Here is a 25990-nt window from a genome sequence, read left to right as displayed (position 1 = left end):
AAAAATGTAGTTTTTCGAAAATTTGACTATTTAAAAAATATCGATCACATTTTGAAAGGTGAATAGATTTACTTTTAGAAAAAAATATTGGTTTTTGCATTATTTTAAAAAAATATAATTATTTGAACAACTAAAGTGCAAAAAAAATTGAAGAAAATTGACCAATTAAAAAAATCACAAAAATTGATTATAAAATAGATTTTATCAATTAATATTTATTAGTCTACTAGATGATTTAAACTTATTAAAAAAGATTTTACATAAAATTTAAATTTACTTCTTTTTTTAATTTTGTAACATTGGGGGGTAACTGTGGTGTAAATATACCCCACACGTATTTCAATTCGATACAGAGCTTCTCCTGGAGCAAAAATTTCGCGCGCAATACCATAGATCAAAACTGTCAGATGTAAAAATTGAATTATCGTTATGGTCCCGTTGTGAAAATATGATTGGTTAAGTCAGGAACATACTTTCAATGTTGCTTTGGTTGTCTAGATACCCCAGTTACTCCTTCTAGGGTTAAAAAAAGTCATTATTCAATATAACAATTATTTCTCAAAACTTCAAATTAATTTTTAATAACAAATATCCAATAGTTGTTTATACCTGACTGGCGAAATAATATACTCGCCTGTCTTGCAGATACTCGATTTTATGTACGGGATCTCATACGGGAGTTTACAATAGGGAATCACAATAGGGATACAATTAATTATAAATTTATTAAAAAAAAAATTTACAAATGTTTATAAATTAATTGTGAATATTAATTACACCCCCCCCCTTCGCGATAATTATAAATTTGTTTTCGTTTATTTTATTTTCATTTCCTTTTTTAACTTCTAATTTTTTTCCTTTTTTTTGTTTTTGTTCACTTTTTCCTTTTGTTTTTTTTTCCTCCTGTTTTCCCTTAGCAATAGCCTGAAACAAAAATTGAATATAATTCTTAAATTAAACATGATTTGTATTTTTATAAAATCTATTTTATTTATAATATTCTTACCTTAAATGCGTCATACCTTTTCTTCTTTTTTATGCCTCCACTTCTCCCCCTTGAGTAGCGAGTCCTTGGTGTCTACAAATTAAATGTTACACTATTGAATGAAATATTAAACTAAAATATAAAGGTAGATATATAAATTTTGATGAATTAATTTTATACGAAATATTTAGTTAAAATTACTAACATGTCGTCCTTTTAAAATCATTAAAAAAAAATTTTTGTGGAAAAATCTGGCCTAATAACTCTAATTTAATATAATTATTACCAGATAAATAAAATCTTAAATTAAATTATTAATTTTTGGAAGAGTTACAGTTGGCATTTTCAGAAATAATTAAAATTGAAAATGTGTAATTTTGAATTTTTTTTGAATTTTTCAAAATAATTGAATTTAACTGATTTTGAAATAAAATTTTTTCATGATTTTTGTTGCTGAATAATTTATTAAAAATTAAAGACAAAAATTGAATTTTCAAATTCTTTAATATTAAAAAATGCATACAGACAATTGAATTTTTGAAAAATAAAATAATCATTAAAAATAATTGATTTTTGGAAGAATTATAATTGAAATTATTAAATTTGGATAAAAAATTTTTAAAATAATAAAATTTTAAAAGGTTTTAAGTAAATTGAAATTTTTTGTAATTTTATTTGATTTGTTTTTAAATTGTAAATAACTGTTGAATTTCGTACAATTTTTAATTGAAAATGAATTTAAGATAATGGAATTTGATAAGAATTTCATTAAAATTATTAAAAGTAATTAATGTAGAGAAAGTTTTTCTTTAAAAATTTGTTAAATAATTGAAATAAAGAAGATTTTGGGATGAAATGTTTTAAAAATGAAAAAAAAGTAATACTTACTATCGGCATTAATTCCTTTTCCCCAGAAGTATGACTATCTGTATCAATTTCTCCTTCACGATGTAATTGCTGTGAGTTCTGAAAATTGTTGAAGCAAAAACATCAATAATAATAATAATAATAATGAAAGCAATAATTTGATAAGAATTTCATTAAAATTATTAAAAGTAATTAATTTAGAGAACATTTTTGGTTAAAAATTTGTTAAATAATTGCAATAAAGATGATCTGTATTGTATACTAAAAAGGACGTTTTGTGTTTAAAAATTTTATAAAAACGATTTTCGGATGGAATGTTACCTCCCTGAAGTACGCAACGTTTATCTTTAACGAAAATTTTTTTTTTAATAATTACATAAAAGTCCTTAAAATAGGTACAAACTAATGAAAAATAACCAAAATAGAGTTTAGAAAAAAAAATTACACAAATTACACCCCAAACACCCCCATAAAATTGAAAAATCGAAAAAAATAGAAAATATTCTATTATTTCGAATCTAAATGCGGGACCAAACATTTTATTTTTATTTTCGCATCTTTATATGTCCCTTAGAATGTAAAAAAATTGTGAGCTAATTTCATGGTCCGCAACCCCGATTTTTTTACCCCTAAAGTTTGAAAAAATTCAAAAAAATCGAAAAAAAATTCATCATTTCAAATCTAAAGGCGGGACCAAAAATTTTATTGATGTTTTTGCATCTTTATATGTCCCTTAGAATTCAAAAAAATTGTGAGCGAATTTGATGATCTGCAACCCCAATTTTTTACCCCTAAAATTTGAAAAAATTCACAAAAATCGAAAAAAAATTCATTATTTTGAATCTAAATGCGGGATCCAAGATTTTATTGTTCTTTTCGCATCTTTATATGTCCCTTAGAATGTAAAAAAATTTGGGTCAATTTTTGTGTCCCGCAATATTGGTTTTTTCACCAGCAAAAGCTGGAACAAAAGTTTCATTGTGTTAATTGTAGCCACGTGGAAATAAAACGTTAGAACATTTGGGACGCAGAATATGTTCTACAAATCATTACTTAGAATTTTCATTTTATGGAATTTCATTTGTCATAATTACATTTGACCCGAATTTTTATTTGTACAAAATAGTATTTTGCCGAATTTTCATCACATCTATTTTTTATATTGCAGTATTTTTGGATAACCTAAAATTCACTTCACAGAATTTTTATTTACTCGAATTTTCATTTAACATAATAGGCATTTTAAAGAATTTTTATTGGATAGAATTTCATTGCGTAGAATTTTCTTTCAGATGACTTTTTATTTGTTCGAATTATTATTTCATATAATTTCCGTACAACCGATTTTTCATACTACATACAGAATTTTTACTTAACCGAAAAATTATTTAACAAAATTTCTATTTCTACAATTTTTAATTGTTCGAAATTACCAAATGGCCGAAAAAACATGAAATTCTAACCAATAAAAATTCTTTAAAATGCTTATTATGTTAAATGAAAATTCGAGCTAATAGAAATACTGACAAATAAAAATTCAAACAAATAAAATGTCTGTGAAGTGTTTTTCGTTTCTATAAAAATTCTGTAATATGGAAAGTCGGTTTGATAAAAATACTGCAAAATATTAATTCAATGAAATAAAAATTTGACTCAAAAATAATTATGACAAATGAAAAGCTATAAAATGAAAATTCTAACTAATTATTTTTAGAGCATAATCATCTGTCCCAAAAATCAGAAAACAGTTGTGATTGCCTTTGACGACTATGTAGTCTAGATGCGTGTGTGGCGGGGATAGAGCCGAGCGCGGATATTCGGCTGCGTTCTGTTCAGATCGGCTCCTTGCTTGGCACTGGCCTCACCCTTCTCCCCATCAGACCCCGACGAAAGTCTCAAACTCCTTGAAAATCTTATTTTGCGTTTATCGATATATGCGTGCTCTCTCCATTCGGACATAATTTAAACTTGCTTTGGTGAGAAAGTGAAGCTTTATGTTTGTGTCAATATTATTTAGTGGTGACATGATCCTGAAAAATTCTGATTTTTTTTCAGTGATTGAAATTTTAAATTTTTATCATGAATAAAATTATAAAGTTTTTAATATTAAAATTTTTGAACATTTTTTGAAATCTTGATTTTAAAAATCATGAATTGTAGGACAATTTAATTTTTAATTCATACCTAATAATTTTGTTAGAATGTTTGTTGTTAATTTACATAATAATAAATAAATTGATACGTTTTTAAATATTCTACTAACTGGTTATAATAGTTTTGACATAATAATTACACAAATATAAATTTTTGAAAAATTATAATACATATTATCGACTTTATAATTTTATTCTTGATAAAAATTTAAAATTTCAATCACTGAAAAAAAATCAGAATTTTTCAGGATCATGTCACCACTAAATAATATTGATACAAACATAAAGCTTCACTTTCTCACTAAAGCAAGTTTAAATTATGTCCGAACGGAGAGAGCACGCATATATAGAGAAACGCAAAATAAGATTTTCAAAGAGTTAGAGACTTTCGTTGTGGTCTGATGGGGAGAATGGTTGAGGCCAGTGCCAAGAATGGTGAGGACAATGCCAAGCAAAGAGCCGATCTGAGTCGAACGAAGCCTAATATCAGCGCTCGGCTGTATCCCCGCCACACACGCATCTAGACTACAGTGAATGGCAATGATCACTGCTGTTTAGTTAAAATTTTCATGACACATGATTAAGCTCTAAAATCATTAGTTAGAATTTTCTTTTTGTAGAATTTAATTTGTCATGATTATTATTATTCTGTGCAATGAAATTCTAAACAATAAAAATTCTTTAAAATGCCTATTAAATTGAATGAAAATTCAAGAAAAAAAAAATTCGAACAAATAAAATTTTTTTGAAGTAAATAAAAGACAAATCAAATTTGTCCACAATTTTTTTATATTCTCAGGGACATGAAAAGATGCGAAAACAATAAAATTTTTGGTTCCGCATTTTGATTTGAAATAATGGATTTTTTGTTGATTTTTTGGAATTTTTTCAAAATTTAGGGGTGAAAAAATCGGGGTTACGGATCATTAAATTCGACCACAATATTTTTACATTCTAACGGACATAAAAAGATGCGAAAACAACAATAAAATTTTTGGTCCCGCGTTTTATTCGGAATAATAGAATATTTTCTCGATTTTTTCAAACTTTAGGGGTCAAAATATCCAGGTTGTGGATCATCGAATTTGCTTACAATATTTGTACATTCCAAAGGACATATAAAGATGCGAAATCAACAATAAAATCTTTGGTCCCGCGTTTAGATTCGAAATAATAGATTTTTTTCGATTTTTTTAAATTTTTGCAAACTTTAGAGGTCAAAAAATCGAGGTTGCGGATCATCAAATTCACTCCCAATTTGTTTACATTCCAAAGGACATATAAAGATGCGAAAACAACAATAAAATCTTTGGTCCCGCATTTAGATTCAAAATAATGATTTTTTTCGATTTTTTTGAATTTTTTCAAACTTTTGAGGTCAAAAAACTGGGTTGTGGATCATCAAATTCGCTCCCAATTTTTTTAAATTTCAAAGGACATATAAAGATACGAAAACAACAATAAAATCTTTGGTCCCGCGTTTAGATTCGGAATAATAGAATATTTTCTCGATTTTTTCAAACTTTAGGGGTCAAAATATCCAGGTTGTGGATCATCGAATTTGCTTACAATATTTGTACATTCCAAAGGACATATAAAGATGCGAAATCAACAATAAAATCTTTGGTCCCGCGTTTAGATTCGGAATAATAGAATATTTTCTCGATTTTTTCAAACTTTAGGGGTTAAAATATCCAGGTTGTGGATCATCGAATTTGCTCACAATATTTGTACATTCCAAAGGACATATAAAGATGCGAAATCAACAATAAAATTTTTGGTCCTGCATTTAAATTAGGAATAATTGATTTTTTCGATTTTGTATGGTTTTTTTTTTAATTTTAGGGGTCAAAAAATCGGGGTTGCGCATCATCAAATTCGGACACAATTTTTTTGCATTCCAAAGGAGATATAAAAATGCAAAAACAACAATAAAATCTTTGGTCCCGCATTTAGATTCGAAATAATAGATTTTTTTTAATTTTTTTGAATTTTTTTCAAACTTTAGGGGTCAAAAAATCTGGGTTGCGGATCATCAAATTCGCCTTCAATTTTTTTTCATTTTAAGGGACATATAAAGATGCGAATAGAACAATAAAATCTTTGGTCCCACATTTAGATTTGAAATAATAGAATATTTTCTATTTTTTTCGATTTTTCAATTGTATGGGGGTGTTTGGGGTGTAATTTGTGTTATTTTTTTTTCTAAACTGTATTTTTGGTTGTTTTTCATTAGTTTTTACCTATTTTAAGGACTTTTAGGTAATTATTAAAAAAAAATTTTAGGCGCATGAATTTTCCCAAAAATTAAAAACGTCGAAAACTTAATTGATCGAATTACATTAAGTCGATATTTTATTTGAACGAAATTCTAAATGATCGATATTTAAAATGGTCAACATTTCATTTGGTCAATATTTTATTTATTCGAAATTCTAAATGATCGATATTTAAAGTGGCCGATATTTTCTTTAGTCAATATTTTATTTTATCGAAATTCTAAATGATACAGTGTTGTTCATAATTATTAGAACGGACTGAAAAAATGTCATTTTTTGATTGCAGAATTTTTATAAATTAATTATTTGCTTCTGAGTAACAACTTTTTAGTAAATTATGTTCTCCTTGAATGTTTACAGATTGTAGTTATTGCACAACATCGCGTAATCTGCAGAAAAAATTATTCTCTCTTGACATTGTCTATTTTCGGTGTTCAAAAATATTCGAACGGATGATAAAAAAAGTTATATTCAAGTAAGTATTAGTCGGTTTCCTTTTCACTTCGATAAATTTTGTATTTTATAACATCGTAAGTTAAAAAAAAAATTATTTAGGGTGTGAGAAATAATCAGGACAATACCAATGCCCAAGAGTTTGGAAATTTCCAATGATCTTCGCTATCGCATCATTGAAGACCGAAAAGATGGATTATCATACGCAGACTTGGCAAAAAAGTATAAATTGTCAAAGTCCGGTGTCTACTATTTGTGTAAAAAATATGCGACAACTGGATTCGTCGAAAACAAGAGCGGGAGAGGCAGAAAACCCAAGACAACTGCGAGAGACGACTCCATGATTGTAAGACTGGCTAAAAAAAAGAGCGATATATCGTCAAGGGAAATTGTGGAAGACTTAAAATTAAACGTATCAGCTGTAACAGTTCGCCGACGACTCAAAAAATCAGGATTAGACAGCCGTATCCAAAGAAAGAAGCCATACATCTCAAAAATAAATATGAAAAAACGATTATATTTTGCAAAAAAGTATGTTTCAAAGGATTCTAAATTTTGGGACAGCGTTTTGTGGTCAGATGAAAGTAAATTTGAGCTTTTTGGATCAAAAAAACGTAAAAGAGTATGGCGCCGATCAGGTGAAGCGCTTAAACAGGCGAATATTCTGCAAACGGTAAAACATGGCGGCGGAAATGTCATGGTTTGGGGCTGTTTCGCCTCTAAAGGTGTTGGAGAAATTGCGATGATTGATGGGAAAATGACCGGAAGTATGTATGTCGGTGTTTTATCCCAAAATCTAAAACAATCTGCCACAAACTTGCGTATGGGTCGACGATATATCTTCCAGCAAGATAATGACCCTAAGCATACGTCGAAAGTCGCGAAAGATTATTTCTTGAAAAACAAAATTCAGTTACTGGGCAGTCCACCACAAAGTCCAGACCTTAATCCAATTGAGAATTTGTGGTCGATTTTGGATCAGAAGTTGCCTTTTGAACGACGAAAAAATAGGAATGAGTTTTTTGAGACAATCAAAAATGAATGGCGCAAAATCAGCCCGGATACAACGCAGAAATTGGTAGATAGTATGCCTCGCCGACTGAGAGCAGTGATTGAAGCCCTAGGAGGTCCAACTAAGTATTAAGCGATGATAGTTGATGGTTAAAAAATTTTTGTTTTCACTTTTTGTCACAAATTGTTGACAGTTCGAATAATTTTGAACAATGCGTTAATTGGTTTTATGTGAAAATGTTTCTATTTTCATTAATTTTATAAAGAAAATTAATTTGTTTTAAGCGTTTTGTACCTAATTAGAGTCAATTAAATGTAAAATTAGCTTATTTAAAAAATAAATTAAAAATTGAAGTTTCTATAGCAGAATGTATAAAATTTTTATTCCCGTTCTAATAATTTTGAACAACACTGTAGACATTTATGAAGGTCGACATTTTATTCCATCGATTTTTTATTCGGTCGAAATTCTAAATAACCGACATTTATGAAGGTCGACATTTTATTTAGTCACTATTTTATTTGACCGAAAATTTAAATGGTCGATATTTAAAGTGGTCGACATTTTATTCAGACGATATTTTATTTGGTCGAAATTCTAAATGATCGACATTTAAAGTGGTCAAAATTTGATTAGTTCGATATTTGGTTTGGTAGATATTCTAAATGAACGACATTTAAAATGGTCGATATTTTATTTGTTGGATATTCTAAATGATAGAAATTTAGAAGCATCGAATTTTATATCCTTCGAAATTTAATTTGGTCGATATTTTAAAAGCTCGACACTTTTTTAGTTATACGAGTTTTTAAAATGTCGACCAAATTAAATTTCGATGGATATAAAATTCGATGCTTCTAAATTTCTATCATTTAGAATATCAAACAAATAAAATATCGACCACTTTAAATGTCGATTATTTAGAATATCTACAAAACCAAATATCGAACTAATAAAATTTCGACCACTTTAAATGTCGATCATTTAGAATTTCGACGAAGCTGAAGTACGCAACGTTTATATAAATGATTTTTGAAAGAAATAATTTTTTTAAATGAAAAATTCTATAATTTTTTGCCTAAAAAATATTTCTTGTAGTTTTCGTTAACCAACAAATTATAAAAAAATATTTTTTAGGCAAAACATTACAGAATTTTTCGTTTAAAAAAATTTTTCTTTAAAAATCGTTTATATAAACGTTGCGTACTTCAGCTTCGTAGAATTTCGTCCAAATAAAATGTCGACCACTTTAAATATCAACCATTTAAAACGACCAAATAAAATATCGACTAAATAAATTGTTGACCACTTTATATATTGATCATTTAGAATTTCGAATAAATAAAATATCGACTAAATAAATTGCTGACCACTTCATATATATTGATCATTTAGAATTTCGAATAAATAAAATATCGACCAAATAAAATGTCGACCACTTTTAATATCGATCATTTAGAATTTCGATCAAATAAACTGTCGACTTTCATTAATGTTGTTCTTTTACAATTTCGACCAAATAAAATAACGACTTAAAGTAATTCGATCAATTAAAATTTCGAACTTTTTAATTTTTGGGAAAAATCATGCGCCTCAAAATTTTTCGTTTAAGATAAACGTTGCGTACTTCAGGGAGGTTGGAATGTTTTAAAAATTAAAAAAAAAGTAATACTTACTGTCGGCATTAATTCCTGTTTCCCAGAAGTCTGATTATTTACATCATTTTTAGCTTCAGAATGTAATTTCTCTAAGTTCTGTAAATAAGGAAGAAAAAACATAAATAATATTAATAATAAGAATAATGAAAGCAATAATATAGTAATATTTACCTTCTTCGATTTATCACTCTTATCTTCTTCTACGATTTCTCCATCTTCTATTTCTCCTCCTTCTGAAATATCATTTTCCTTGTTTTTGTTTGAAAACATTCTTGTTGAAAATGCATTAAAAACAAATGCCATTTTTGAGTCTGAAATAAATTATTTATAATAATTAATAATTCTTTAACGTCCGAGAGAATATATTTAAAAGGGTAAGTCCGAATGTTATCGTTTTTACTTACCCTTTTAAATTATTTATAATAATTATTTAAAAAGGATTTGATTATAATATTTATGCTTGCGCAAGAAACATAATTAAAACAATTTTACGTCGGTGCAGTTCGCAACGTTTATGATCAACGATTGATATGAAAATATTTTTCTATGCAAATTATTATTATATTTCAGATCTACAAAATTTTTTGCAACGTTTCTTGAACAATAATTTTTTCAAAAAAAATTTATTGAAAACAAATTATTTATTATGTGAAAAATACTTTTTTTCAATCAATTGTTTTTAACGCTAACAAAATTATAATAAATATTAATTTCAAACAATTTCAAAAGATCAAGATTTACTCCTTTCGAAAAAAATTATTTTTTTCCAAAATATTTTGTCAATAATTATTTTTTTAACATTTAGTTTTTTTTCTTTTAAATCAGAAAAAAATTGCAATTTTTAACCAATTTTTATAAATATAAGCTCATTTTACTCAGTGAAACATTCTCTACAATAGTTACCTTTTTTATATTCTAATAAGTATGTTGTTAAAAAGTTATTTTATAAATAAAATTTTAATTGTTTATAACTTTTTAAAAACATACTTATTACAATATAAAAAGGTAACAATTGTAGAGAATGTTTCACTGAGTAAAATGAGCTTTTGTTTATAAAAATTGGTTACAAATTGCAATTTTTGTCTGATTTAAAAAAAACTAAATGTTAAAAAAATAATTATTGACAAAATATTTTTTTTTTCGAAAGGAGTAAATCTAAATCTTCTAAAATTGTTTGAAATTAATATTTATTGGATCATTCCATTTTATTTCACCTATAGTCGTTGCGGCCTATTTTTAGAAAAATTTGGTATTTTGTATTAATGACTTTTAATACCCGTACAATTCATTTTTGACAATTATTTTATGAAATTTTATTTATTTACGTTGAAATTTAGTTTTTAAGTTGAGTTGCACGGAAAATAGGTTAGTTTGACAGCTTTGGAAATTTAATAAAAAAAACAGAAATAATTCAGTTAGTAAATTTTTTTTCATTGATATTTGTTGAAAATAGTCTCATTTAACCAATGTTAATTGATAATTGTGTAAAAATGTCCAAAATACTGCGTGAAAATTAATATTCAAACTTACCTGTAAAATGTCAAAATTTGTCACATTTTATTTATATTTTCCAAGAAAGTTTATAAATATTATAAAATTCATTACTACCTAACAATAAGTACTTTCCAAGTACTTTCACATAATATGTTGACTTTTTATTTTTATAATATAGAAATATGTGAAATTTTACCTTGAATGTTGTACTTTTCATCAACATTTTCATTTTATATGATTTTAAAAATTAATTTCTTCGCAGGCGATTAATGAAAAAATCCCATTTTGGTTTTAAAATTTAAGTTAAATCTTCTTTATTTATCTTATCAAAATTTGGTGATGGAGAACGAGCTAATTTTTATTTTTATTCACTTTAAAAAATTCACCGTAAAATACGAATTTTAAGGTTAAAAAACAAGTAATTTTATAAAACTGAAGTTGGGTTTCTCAATATAGATTTATTTGTATGAATTTTATTTATAAAAATACTTGTTTTTTAACCTTCAAATTCGTATTTTACGGGGAATTTTTTAAATTGAATAAAAATAAAAAGTAGCTTGTTCTCCATCACCAAATTTTGATAAGATAAATAAAGAAGATTTAACTTAAATTTTAAAACCAAAATGGGATTTTTTCATTAATCGCCTGCGAAGAAATTAATTTTTAAAATCAGATAAAATGAAAATGTTGATGAAAAGTACAACATTCAAGGTAAAATTTCACTTATTTCTATATTATAAAAATAAAAAGTCAACATATTATGTGAAAGTACTTGGAAAGTACTTATTGTTAGGTAGTAATGAATTTTATAATATTTATAAACTTTCTTGGAAAATATAAATAAAATGTGACAAATTTTGACATTTTACAGGTAAGTTTGAATATTAATTTTCACGTAGTATTTTGGCTTTTTTTACACAATTATCAATTAACATTGGTAAATTAGACTATTTTAAACAAATATCAATGAAAAAAAATTTACTAACTGAATTATTTCTGTTTTTTTTTATTAAATTTCCAAAGCTGTCAAACTAACCTATTTTCCGTGCAACTCAACTTAAAAACTAAATTTCAACGTAAATAAAAAAAAATTTCATAAAATAATTGTCAAAAATGAATTGTACGGATATTAAAAGTCATTAATACGAAATATCAAATTTTTCTAAAAATAGGCTGCAACGACTATAGGTGAAATAAAATGGAATGACCCTATTATATTTTTGTTTGCGTTAAAAACAATTTTTTACTTTTTAAAGATTTTTGAGGTTATGTTGACCCGCCACCTTCCTTAAATAAAACAAATTTATAATATCAGCAACACTGATGTTCAAAAAAGCATTTAATAATTTTATCATAAAAAATATATAAAATCTTTCAAGAAATCTATTTTAATTGTCCGTAAAACTTTATCGCGGTTTTCTCTAAAAAAAGAAACTCTCAAACCTGGTCATACCTATAATATTAATATTTAATATAAAATTATAAAAGTTAAATGTAAAAGTTAATTATATATCATTTCTTACTTATCACTACACGTGCGCGTCCACTTGACTTGGAATATAAATCAAGACTGACCAACTCGGCTAAAGGCCTGAGCAGAATAGAAACGTAACCGGAATCGTAATCGCAAACGCAACAGGAAGAATGAGTTAGAGAAGGACAAACAATATGTCTATCGTTCTCTAACTCATTCTTCCGGTTGCGTTTGCGATTACGATTCCGGTTACGTTTCTATTCTGCTCAGGCCTTTAAGGTCCTTCTCTAACTTATTCTTCCGGTTGCGTTTACGATTACGATTCCGGTTACGTTTCTATTCTGCTCACGCCTTAATAGATTGACGATGGCGACACACGTTACTGACACTTGTTGCCTGACTTGTGATTGGCTGTTACCCCCTACTATGAGCTATTAATGGAAATGTGAAGACGAAGTCTTTATAACACCTCATTGTTTCAATATCGTGTGTCGCGTGCATATGCGTTTCACTGCATTTGAAAATTAAAACAGTTAAAAACTGAAAATATTTTGAGTGACAATTGTGTTATATAGTACAATTATATTCACGCAGTTCTTAAAAAAATCAGAAGGAGAATCAGCTTTAAAGGTAGAAAAAATGATATTTTTTTAAATGTTTTTATTTCACCTCTGCGTGACTACTTTTTCCAACATGGCGTTTGCTGTTTTGCGATAGGTTTTGACAAATATATCTTAATATATAATGCTTAAGATTGGCTAACAAAATAGTATTTTTTTTAAAAATATAAAATTTAATATAATATCAACTGTCTCAACCTGCATACATCTCCCCTATATATATATATATATATATATAAATGAAATATCAATTAAAATTATCTATTTTATATTCGCCTGTTTTCGTAAAATTAAAGAGTTGTAGATTATAGGTTGTATTTTTAGCTATTTCTTAAATAAAATACAAATGAAAAAAATTATGTATGTAAATAATTTTAAATAATAATTTAACATTAAAATAATTAAAAATTAAATTTTAAACAATTAAAAACAAAAAATTAAAAATTGTTTTTAAATGTGTTATAAAGAAATAATAGCTTTAATAACAAATTTTAATCGCATTTTTTAAAATTGTTTCTATCACTGAATTCTTATCTTTTAAAACATCGGAATCTGAAAGTATTTAACTAAAATAGATCAATAGTATTTGTAGAATTTACAATTATGTTTACAACATTTCTTGAATCTAAATGTTAAAGTTATTTGATATTTCAAATGTAAATATTCTCCACATATTTTCTAGCAAAATATTTGATAGATTTTGAGCTAACATTTTGTAAAAAAAAATTAAAAATATAATAAATATGGGCGATTTCACATGAGATTTTCTTCGACCCTTTGTTTTTATTTTTGTAAATGCAGACCTATATTTAATGGCTGCTAACTAGGAAAATATGGATTTTTTCAATTTTTTCCAAGAGAAGATAAGTTTTAGTTTTTCTAATATTTTTCAATAATGTTAACGAAAAATTTTTTTTCACTTTTTATTAAGAAAATCCATTTTTTATAAACAAATTAAGTTTACATATATATATATATATATATATATAAACTATCTTGTATATATTAATTAATAGATAAATCAGTTTTTTTAAATTTATAAGTATATGATTTTTAAAATATTTTTTAGAACATATCTGGAAATACTAAGAAGATTTTGCAAAAAAATTTATAGTGGGCCGATAAGTTTTATAGGTTTAAATAAACATTGAAACACCGCGTACTGTATTGTGCACATTTCTGAAAAGTAAAAAAAAAGGCTGCATCTATTTCGCCCGTTCGGGTGAACTAATTCATTCTTCTTATTTCGCCCGCCGAAATAAATGTGTTTTACTTTTAGAAGACGGGCGAAATAAGAAAAATAGATTATTTCGCCCGTTAGGTGATACAACAAAAACGAACGAAATAATGAAAGTACAATATTTCGCCCAGCAGGTATAAACAGCTGTTGGATATTTGTTATTAAAAATTAATTGGAAGTTTTGAAAAATAATTATTATATTGAATAACAACTTGATTTAAAAAAGGTTATAAAAAATTATAAGGTTTGTTAATATAACGTGTTGTTAATTTTCGCATTTGAATTAATAACAATCAAATACGAAAAAAATAGATTCAATTGAAAATTAGCACATACATAATAATTAGGTTGAATAAATTTTAGACGAAATATTCCGTACCTTATAAAAATATTTTATTACTTAAATTTTGAAAAAAATTGATTATTTTATGCTACTAGTAAGTAAAAAAAAAAGATTACATAATTATTTTCATAAAATAATTATAAAAATGAAAAAAAACTTAAATTTTTATTGGTTTAAATTTTACTGTTAATACTTTTAAAATTCAACTTCTTCGACAATTTATATTATTTTTCATGGGCAATTTTTTTACATACTTTCTTTTATGATTATTAACAATCAATTGTATATAATTTTCTGGTTTTAAAAATTTTTAATTTAAAAAAAAAATTTCTAAAATTGACAAAAATATTTTTTTTCAAATTTCAATAATTAAGAATAATTTTTAAACCCTAAATAATGCCAGAAAAAAAATTAAATAGACTACATAAATTTTGAAATTTTACTGGTCCCTCTCCCCTTAAAATAAATTTAGAAATCGACTGTTTCTGACATTTTTTGTAATGTAAAACTATTAAAACTTTTTTTCCCTTAAAGTTGATTCGAGATGTGAGTGTATTAAAGAAATTTTATAAAAATAATTATGTAATTTTTTTTAATTGACTTGAATCATAAAATAATCAATTTTTTCAGAATTTTAAATAATAAAATATTTTTATAAGCTATTGGCTAAAATTTATTTAACCTAATTATTATATTATATGTACGCTAATTTTTAATTGTACAATTTATAATTGAATATAGTTTTTTCGTATCTGATTTTATTTATTCAAATAAAAAAATTAAATACATGCAAAAAGATTTATTTCATTCAAATAATCAGTCACTTGACTATTATCAAATAAATATTTATTTATATTAAATAATTATTATTTGAGTCACTTAAATGGTATTTTTTTCAAATACATAAATTATTATTGATTATTTGGAACAAATAAATTTTTTTTCAGGCATGTAAATTTAACAACACATATTATTAAAAAACCATATATTTTATTACCTTTTTTAAATCAAGTTTTTATTTAATATAATAATTATTTTTCAAAACTTCAAATTAATTGTAAAAATAATTTTTAATAACAAATATCAAACAGCTGTTTATACAGAATTTTTATTTTCTCTAATTTTCGTTTAACATAATAGCCATTTTAATATATCTTTATTACGTAGAATTTTTATTGAACAGAATATTCCTTTAGATGAATTTTCATTTGTTCGAATTATTATTTAACGGAATTTCCATATAACCGATTTTCCAATCTACAGAACTTATACTTAATCGAAAAATCATTTAACAGAATTTCTATTTTATAGAATTTTCATTTGTTCGAAATTAATAAAAAAAATATATATAAAATTATTTTAAAAAATTTCACTCCCATTTGGAAGGATTTCGGAAATTATTTCTGGATAAATTGTAGAAGCTTTTCCAAGATTTTGTATGGAAAAATTACTTATTAGAATTTCCAGAGATTTTTTATAGAAATTATATTTAAAAACTTTATTTAACTTGTGATTATTAGCCAATAATCACCTAATAACCTACTTTTTTTTATTTTTCGTAAAATACTGAATAGATTAAACTGAAATTTTGTAGAAAATTCTAAAATATGATAATGAAAGGCAGTGTTGTGTAAAAGTGTTGATATTTGTTAAAAATAATTATTATAATATATTGGTAAACTATTAAAAAAGTAAGAATTTTTGGAAATAATTTTCAGTCATTTTGTAAGGATATATACTCTGTTCCAGGAGAGATCGATATTTTTCTGCGCATCTTGTTGTAAAACATGTGTTGCTTTTCCTATGACTAAAATCAATCAAATTTAAAAAAAATTGAAAGATAAAGCTTATTTGCTGAAACAAAAAATAATATACGCCTCCTTTTATAGTTTTTTGCGCGTAAAGGACTCAAATTCGTCCTCAAAAATATCGATCTCTCCAGAAATAGAGTATAGTTCCGATTGGCCCAAAACCTCCAATCTTTTTGAAACTATGTATATCCACGTATTTTCGGAACATAATATTGTCAAGAAAAATGTTAGCATTAAAAAAAAATTTTAGAAAATCGAATTTTATTAAGTAAAAAATTAGATTTAATTTTGAGAAAAGAGGAGGTAAAAAATTTAAAAAACAAATTTTTTTTAAGTATCAATGATAATGATACACATACAAATTCAAACTGTACGCTACACCTACATTGAGACCACGCCTGTTAAAGGTGGAGTTTCTTACAGTATATAGATAACGCCTACTCATGTACACCATTTTGAATTTTTAGAGTTTTATGTCAGTGTATTAACTTTAAAATTTTAATTTATCAATTATAATTAATTACTACTATTGACAGTAATGATTAATAAGGATATTTTATAGAATTCTGAATATATTTTTATCATGCGTCCGAGAATATTTCTCTATAACTTTTAAGAAGAATCAATATTAGTTCGAAGATGAAAACGGAGTTAGAATATAAGCTATGGTAAATATAAAATTTACGATAATATATATAGGTACTTTAAGTATAATATAAACATGATTATTAACAATTCCATTAAATAATAATTATTGTAAAAGAGTAAAATAAACGATTGATGCGTGTTGTTTATTTTAAAATGAAATATTATGGATACTGAATGAGAGAATAATTTCCATACATGATGAATCGTTTAGATTAACAACAGTAAATATAATATTGAAAACTCTGAATGTTTTCTTACACATAATCTCATCGTTCCGGTATTTTCCACCTCTAAATATCAAACTCTCTATATATATTTCGAAAAGTAACAGTAAATATATATGGAATTCCTATAAATTTGAAAAAAGATGTTTAGATATTATTTTAAACATGTGTAAACATAATCTTCTGTGTATATCTCGGTACTTTGATATATAATATTGTACATATACTTACCGTACTGAGCTAGTTAAGTTCTCTTCACGTTTTTGGGGTTCTTGTGTCAATTACCGGATAATGACTTGTAAATATATATTGAGAAAGTTATACGTAGATAATTCGTCACGAAATGACTGTCACGAATGGTGTTTCAACATCCATATGTAATTTTAACATCATACAAAGCCCGCATATAATCTCTCGATATTCGTTGCCTATATTATATATTTACATTTCTAGAATTTACCTCAAAAAAAAATTAAAATTTTATAATTTAAACCTTCTGTTCAAAAAAATTTAATTTCTATACGATGAAACATAGAAAAAGAACTGGACTCATTTCCGTTGCAACTCATTATGAGATCTGCATCAAAATGATGAGTTAACAGCCAACTTCAAATTACTTAAAATGTACCTAAAGTGATTCAAATCGAGTTTGCATAGAAAAACTGTAAAAATATAGATTATGTTTTACATTGGGATATTTTCATATTGGTGTAGTACACTGCAGAATATTGTAAATTATCCCAGACAGCACGTAAGCTTGCAGCAACCTTGCGGCAAGCTTCAAATGTCCTACCTGACCCCAGCTTTCATGGTAAGCTTACCGAAAGATTGCAGTGTAAGATTACTGCAAGATTGCACAATAAGATTATCGCAAGATTGGCCAGTAAGCTTGTAGCAAGGTTGGTGCAAGGTTGCCAAATAACCTTACTTTAAACCTAAAAAAAATTTGTAAATGTTTCGTCTAATTTATATATAATAAAATTATATAAATTAAGTGAAACATTTTTTTAAAAAAATTTTTTTAGGTTTAAAGCAAGGTTACTTGGCAATCTTGCACCAACCTTGCCACAAGCTTACCGTGGATTCTTACTGATCAATCTTGCGATAATCTTATTGTACAAACTTGCACTAACCTTAAACTGCAATCTTTAAGAATACACTGTTAAAAATGTTCCTAGTTTTAATATACATAAAGTACTTCAATTTAAGAAACTGGTATATTAGAGTGTAATTCACATACAAAGTATATTAAATTTTATCACTGAAAAAAATTCAAATTAAAAAATTGCATTTTACTCAATTTATACATGTTCTTGTGTACAAAATAAGGTTTTTATTAATAAAGCAAAGTAATTTCTTTCATGTAAATACAAGTTTAAATCAATTTACATTGTAAAAATGCATATAATTTGACATTTATAGTACTTAACCTAAATGTCACATATAAGTATTAAAATTCTTGTATTTAGAATGTTTTTTTGAAAAATTTTCCCCTTATAAAACATTATTTGGACATAAACAACACAATAGTTAAAGAATTACGCACTGTTGTTTCAATTTCAAATAAATTTTCAATATCAAGGAAATAATGACCGTTTGGTGAAATAGGCATCTACAGCCGCCATGTTGTCACATTAAATTTAATATACAAGTATCTTAGTTTTCAATACCTGTAGTGCATATTCGCTTCATACGCATGTATATTAAATCTAATACAGATTTTTCTAACAGTGTATACTTACCATGCAAGGTGGAGTCCGATGGGACATTTGATATAAAATAAATATTAAAGTAAATTATACTTAGAGAATATTTATTTCTTTGATTCTTGTGTAATAAAATTTGTGAAAATATGAAAATTTCTTCATATTTCTTTCTTTTTCATTATATATTGACTTTATTTTAACAATTTTTAAATTAAGCGCCTTTTGCGCTTAGTTACTTTTGCGTTATACTCTCTAAATATGAATTAGTAAAAATGTTTATTAATTTCAATTAGTGACTAACTTTTTGCTTCTGAATTAGTAAAATTTTACTAATTATTAGTAACTTTTACTAACAATTTGTAAAAATTAAGTATTTCTAAAGCAAAAGGTGAGTCACTAATTTAAATTATTAAACATTTTTACTAATTCAGATTTAGAGATTATACTCTAATTTTGAAGCAGCGAAATCTCACTGATTCTTAGTGAGTAGTCGCACTGATTGAAATAATTATAAGTATTGTTTCAATCAGTGAAAAATTAATTCACTGATTCGATCAGTGACAGTTAGCTATTCCAATCAGTAAGTTTCACTGATTCGTTTATTAAATGAATTAGTAACAGTAATGATTAATTTTTAGTCAAAAATGACTAATTCATTAGTTAATCTAATTTTTAGGTTATGTTACATGACTAAAAAATAATTAATAGATTTATGTCTACCAAATATTTTAGTAATTTTTTTTTCAAATAATTAGTTAAATTTGACTGTTAAATGAGTTGTTTTCTACTAAAAGTTAGTTATTTTCTATTAATTGAAAAGGGGCTGATTCGTTCACGGTTTTATACTGTTAATTTGTAGTTTTCTACTAATTCATAGATTTAGAGAGTACTGCTGCTAATTTATTAGTTATGCTTACTATAATCGTTTCTCTCAGTGTATTTTTTAATTTTATGATTATTTTACAATGCTTTTAATTTTGAGAATATTTTGTTCTTTTATAAAATATCGAACTCTGTGGAAAACTATCGAAAGTAATGAACATTATATAGTTTAATTGTGCGACGAATTTAAAACGCCAAAAAGACTATACAATAACTGCAGGTAAAATTATAGCACAGAAAATTAAAAGGCATTAAAATAAGCTGCAACGCTTATTATTTTAATCCAATTTTGCTTATTTTAATACTAAAATAGATTAAAATAGGCAGAATTGGATTAAAATAATAAGTGTTGCAGCTTGTTTTAATGCCTTTTAATTTACTGTGAGGAGACTATACATTTACATCAATTTTCACGGTAGAGTTCTACTTTTTTGAGAATAAAATAGCGATATAAAAAAGATAAAAAATAAAAAAATTCTATAAAAAAGAATATTTTTTATGTAAAGGCTTATAAGCACAACTGCTTCGCGAACGTGAAATTCGTTCGCGAATGAATCGAACATAGCCTTATTTAATGCATTTTTCCATTAATTGAGGTTATGTTCGATTCGTTCGGGAACGGCGTTCGCGAATGAATTTCACGTTCGCGAACCTATTGTGCGTTGGCCTTAAAAAGTCAAATTAAAATTTTTGGTGTGTTCAGCTGCTTCAAAAAAATGTATGGCCTTTACAACGGGTTTTAAGGTTTTAAATAAACTTTTAAAAGAATTAATATTTCGATTCAAGCTAAAATTAAGAAGATAACACAGAAAAAATGTAATATTTGTTTTTTTGTAAATAACTTCAATTGTGACTCTTTGAAAAACTCTATTATTTTCAAAATTTTAATAAAATTAATAATGATTCAAAAAAAGTGATTATTACGATCAAAGTAAAAAAAAAATTTTAATTTTGAAATGAGTTTATGTCTTTTTCTTTTTGTAAGATATTTTTAACTAATTTTATAAAATATTTATATTTTTTCATATTTTGAATTTCGCGCCATTATCTTTGGTTTTTAGACAGTAGCGCCGTTCATATTTTGTTTACGTTATTTGTAAACGGTGTGAACGTTGTCACTCATGACAGTTCCTAACCTAAAAATCTAGTTTACTTAATTTAATAAATACAACAAACTCGACAATAAATATTAAATTTTTTCCAAGTGCAGTGTGCTTCCGTATTAGAAACAATCATTTTAATTCACATTTTTTTGAATAATTACTTGTTATTCGATGATAATTGTCATTTTGTTTGAATCAAAATGATCCTGATCCGGATCATTTTGATTCAAACTCAGAATGATCCTAATCCGGTTCATTTTTGCTGCGTATCAAAATGATCCCGGTAGCCGGATCATTTTGATCCCAGGTTTTTACTGTGTGAGAGGAATGACGAGATACTAAATGACAAAATTCATTTTCTATATTTAAAAAATCTACCAGACATATTTCATTCATATTTTTGAAAAATGTTCTTCAATAACATAACTTTTAGAAAAAATTGATAAAGTACCAATTTTCATGTTTCAAATAATTGTTTTACATATTGAAAGAATGAGAATCACTTAGATGACAGGTTAAAAGATCGATTTTTAGGAGGTAAAATTAGAAAAAAATTCATTAAACAATATAATTTTACAACTTTTTCTAGCACAACGTTTAGAAAAAGTAATGAAATACTGAAATATAACTTAGTACTTTCCCAAATGATTATAATTATTTAGAAAATCATGATTATATGCAAAATGATTTTTTTTAGAATCTCTCATATATGTATACACATGGGGGATTTATTCACGTGAGATTACCGTCGACCCTTTAAATTCGGCCAAATATTTTTTTTGTTCTGTAGTGATAAAAAGGGATACGTATTTTTTTATTTTCTGAAAAATTTTCGTCATGAATTTTCAAAATTTCAGCTTTTTCAATGGCTGATAACTCAAAAAAAATTTATCTTTTTAAATTTTTCTAAGAGAAGAAAAGTTTCAGTTTTTCTTTTACTTTTCAATACCCAAATAGCACAACTATTTACAGCAATTTTGCAGCAAGTTTACAATGCCAAGTTTGCAAAATTGCACTGCAAAATTGCTGCAAATTTGTGGCAAATAGCGATATGTCCTCCCTTTTCCAACTTTGCATTATAAGTTTGCAGGAAAATTTTTCAGAAAGTTTGCAGAAAAATTTCTTAGGTAGTTTGCAGAAAAATTTTTAGGAAGTTTTGCAGAAAAATTTCTTAGGAAGTTTGCAGAAAATTTTTATGTCAAACTTGAAGAAAACTTGCTAATTATTTGCTCAACTTCATGTCATGCGCAGTAGTTATCTATGGCACCTAGGGCTGCGCAATAGATTTTAGTGGCCTTTTCCACAGGAAAGTTATCCAGTAACAAAATATTATCATATTTACAACTCAAAAATTTAAAAAATTTTTTCTAAAAATTTCTGCAAGTTTTCTTCAAGTTTGACATACAAATTTTTTTCAAACTTCCTAAGAAATTTTTCAGCAAACTTCCTAAAAAATTTTCTGCAAACTACCAAAGAAATTTTTCTGCAAACTTTCTGAAAAATTTTCCTGCAAACTTATAATGCAAAGTTGGAAAAGGGAGGACATATCGCTATTTGCCACAAATTTGCAGCAATTTTGCAGTGCAATTTTGCAAACTTGGCATTGTAAACTTGCTGCAAAATTGCTGTAAATAGTTGTGCTATTTGGGTAATGTTAACAAAAATTTAATTTTCATCTTTTATTAAAAAAATTACAATTTTTTATAAACAAATTAAGTTTTTTTCAAATTTGGATATCATTTTTTTCTAATTTTTTTAAACATACCTGGTAATACTAAGAAGATTTTGCAAAAAAATTTAGAGTAGGCCGTTACCCAGATAGCACAACTTTTTGCAGCAAATTTGCAATGCCAAATTATAAGTTTACAATGTAAATTTGCTGCACAACTGTGGCAAATAGCTATATGTCCTCGCTTTGCGAAGTTCGCATTGCAAGTTTGCAGAAAAATTTCTCAGAAAAATTGCAGGAAAATTTTCTGACAAATTTTAAGAAAACTTGCGGACATTTTTCGACAAAAATTAAAAAATGTCATTGTTGTAAATATGATGATATTTTGTTACTGCAAACCTTTCCTAAAGGAAAGGCGACTAAAATCTATTGCGCAGCCCTAAGTGCCATAGAAAACTACTGCGCATGACATGAACTTGAGCAAATTATCAGCAAATTTTCTTCAAGTTTGCCATAAAAATTTTCTGCAAATTGTATGTAAAATTTTTCTGCAAACTTGCAATGCAAACTTCGCAAAGCGTGGACATATAGCTATTTGCCACAGTTTTGCAGCAAATTTACATTGCAAACTAACAAATTTGGCATTGTAAACTTGCTGAAGAATTGCTGCTAATTGTTGTGCTATCTGGGTAAGTTTTATAGGTTTAAATAAACATTTAAACACCGCGCGCAGCATTTTGCACATTTTTGAAATTTAAAAAAAATTGTTAAAAATTTTTTTTTTGGAAACTGAAATTATATTTCACTATGAAAAATAAAAAAAAAATTATTTTTAAAAATCCCGTATTGAAAAAAGCCATGATCTTGCCCCCAAAACTTTAGGGCCCCCGGCGGAGGCGAAGGAGGCGGGTGATCCATGATGGCCAAAGTAGGGGCCCCGCATGGATCACCCACATGATCGTTTACTAAATTTTTTTAAGTCCAAAATTCAAATATTTTTTCATCAGCAATAAATTAATGTTTACAGAGATTTAGAACAACGAAAAACAAGTTTTTAATTGTAATTAAAAAAAAATTTTTTGTTAACATTATTGAAAAGTAAAAGAAAAACTGAAACTTTTCTTCTCTTAGCTAAAATTGAAAAAATCCTTTTTTTCGAGTTATCAACCATTGAAAATAGGTCTAGATTGAAAAAACTGAAATTTTGAAAATTCATAACTCGAAAATTTTTCAGAAAAAAATAATAACAAAATACGTATCTCTTTTTTAGGGTTCCGTACTCGGTTCGGAACCCTATTAATATCGGTTTTTTTGAAATCGTGTACCCCCCCCTAGCGGCCACACGAATTTATCTGGAGGGCTGAAAATTAGTACACATATGTATTTTCGCGTGTAGATTACTGGAAAAATATAGCGAACTTGATTGGAATTGATTAACATAGCGTTGTCAAGGAAAAACCATGAATTTTTACGAAAAATGCCTAAAAATGACTATGTACCCCCCTCCTGGTGGCCACATCTTTTTACATAAAGAGCTCAAATTTGGTACACTTATGCATTTTTACGTAAAAATTACAGGAAAAATATAGCGAACATGATTTGGATCAATTTATATAGCGTTGTCAATGAAAAATCAAAAATTTTTAAAAAAGCGTTTAATCCTCCTAGCGCACACACTATATATTTGACCAAGGCAGTTCATATTTGGTATACATACGTTTTTTTACTTATAGATTACAGAAAAAATATAGCGAGAACGATAGGAGCCCAGGCGCGAGTTGGCGGTAGGCACCAAGTTGGGCCAACCATGTGCTCAGTCGGCCCACCTTGGGCAGCCAGAGGACGGGCCAACTAGCGAATTGATAACGTCAACCGACCTAGGGTCGACTTGGTTGGCCCAACTATGGGTACCCAAATCGGGCCAACTGTGGCTGCCCTAGTTGGGCCAACCGTTGGAGACAACGGTCGGCAGCCACAGTTGGGCCACCTTGGGCTGCCCTAGTTTTGCCGACTGTTGGGGACGACGGTCGGCAGCCATAGTTGGGCCAACTATGGTAAAGATTGTCGGCTCACCTATGGTAGCCAAAAGTCGGGCCAACTAGCGAAGTGATAACGTCAACCGACCTATGGTCGACTCAGTTGGCCCAACTATGGCTGCCAAAGGTTGGCCGACCTGGGCATTACAATTTTTGCCGACCAATAACAAATAAAATATAAAAATTTGTTATACGAATAACATATATTCGTAATTATTCTAACTTCATCGTACAATTATTTTAGGTATTTACACACTAAACGCAATCAAATACATACATACATTTTAAAAATATTTATCGCTCGCAAGGATCGAACCCACAACCTAACGCACCGAAATCTAACACGCTATCCATTACCCTACGCTTACATGAGAGTCTAACGAAAAATTATTCTAAGTTGCATCTTCAAAGAAATTTAGCCGACCGTCGGCCCGACTTGAGCCGACCATTAAGAAGTGGGTTTCTTAATATTTTGGCTGCCACAGTTTTATTAATCACCATTTTGTTTAAAGTATATCCCAACTGTGATTGCCAAATCACAAATCATGTCAACCGACGATCCCATAGTCGGCCCAACTAGGGCGACCAAGGTTGGAAAAACTGATAATTTTCGATAAAAATCATGAATTTTCTTCAAAAAACGAAGAAAATTTTATCTAAAGGGCTACAAATTTATACATTTTTACGTGTAGATTACAAGAAAAATATATGAGCATGATTGGAGTTGATAATCATAGCGTTTGCAAGGAAAAACTGATAATTTTGGTTATATTATGTGTCTATCTATGTCTTTATATGCTCACATTACAGGAAAAATTAATCAAAATTGGAATTTTTCCACCTGCCTTCACACTTTAACCACCTTAAATTTTAGGTTTAAGGGTACGGAACCCTCGATTTTAATGCGAGTGTAACTCGCACTTGTCCCATTTCTTGAATTTAAAAGACATAAATGAACATGTACAAGAACATGTTCCACATCCGGTACAAGAAAATTGACATGAAACCTGCCCTTCTAGAAAAAATCGATTGAAAACAATAGGAAAGAAATTTCTATTGTCCCCAATCGTGTTTCTTAATCGTGTTCTTACAATTGAAGACGATTGACTTTCTTATTATATTCAATCGTTTTCAATCGTGTTCTATAGATTGTATTCCATGCACTATTGCTTGGCGGGAGTTTTTGAAAATTTTAAAAAATGCAACTAATTAAACAGTCTAGAAATATATCATTAATTCAAAGATTATTTTCCGAACTAAAAAATTAAAATATTTATCAATGTATTTGTCACCACAGAAGAAAATCATATATTTTATCAAAAATTAATTAAAA

The 25990-nt window shown here is 26.9% G+C and overlaps 2 protein-coding genes across 2 annotated transcripts in view; one reads left to right on the top strand and one right to left on the bottom strand.

The window, feature by feature from the left end:
• Positions 1-756: 756 nt before the first annotated feature.
• On the bottom strand, positions 757-12487 carry LOC127282333 (uncharacterized). The gene is made up of 6 exons (XM_051306503.1): positions 12425-12487; positions 9579-9718; positions 9426-9503; positions 1874-1951; positions 1007-1078; positions 757-924 (listed from the first exon to the last, which is right to left on the bottom strand). The coding sequence occupies exons 2-6, from the start codon at positions 9708-9710 to the stop codon at positions 757-759; spliced, it is 528 nt and encodes a 175-aa protein (XP_051162460.1). The 5' UTR covers positions 9711-9718; positions 12425-12487.
• Positions 12488-12866: 379 nt separating this feature from the next.
• Positions 12867-25990, top strand: part of LOC127282327 (uncharacterized) — a 105136-nt gene continuing 92012 nt past the window's right edge. Inside the window, exon 1 of the mRNA XM_051306496.1 lies at positions 12867-13005. The gene's annotated coding sequence lies outside the window, so the exon portion shown is untranslated. The remainder of the gene's footprint in view (positions 13006-25990) is intronic.

The sequence above is a fragment of the Leptopilina boulardi genome, unplaced genomic scaffold (genome assembly GCF_019393585.1).
Source record: "Leptopilina boulardi isolate dan_hultmark-lab unplaced genomic scaffold, ZJU_Lbou_2.1 LbouV2_298, whole genome shotgun sequence".
NCBI lineage: Eukaryota > Metazoa > Arthropoda > Insecta > Hymenoptera > Figitidae > Leptopilina > Leptopilina boulardi.
The sequence above is the reverse complement of the archived record's forward strand: the minus strand, read 5'-3'. Positions and strand labels throughout refer to the sequence as shown.

Excerpts from the sequence above, each read along its gene's own strand:
- LOC127282333 (XM_051306503.1), bottom strand. The coding sequence starts at position 9,710 with ATGGCATTTGTTTTTAATGCATTTTCAACAAGAATGTTTTCAAACAAA. Across the intron at positions 1,952-9,425 it reads AACAGGAATTAATGCCGACA|AACTCACAGCAATTACATCG; the intron begins GTAAGTATTACT and ends AACAATTTTCAG. Across the intron at positions 1,079-1,873 it reads AAAAGGAATTAATGCCGATA|ACACCAAGGACTCGCTACTC; the intron begins GTAAGTATTACT and ends TTTAATTTGTAG.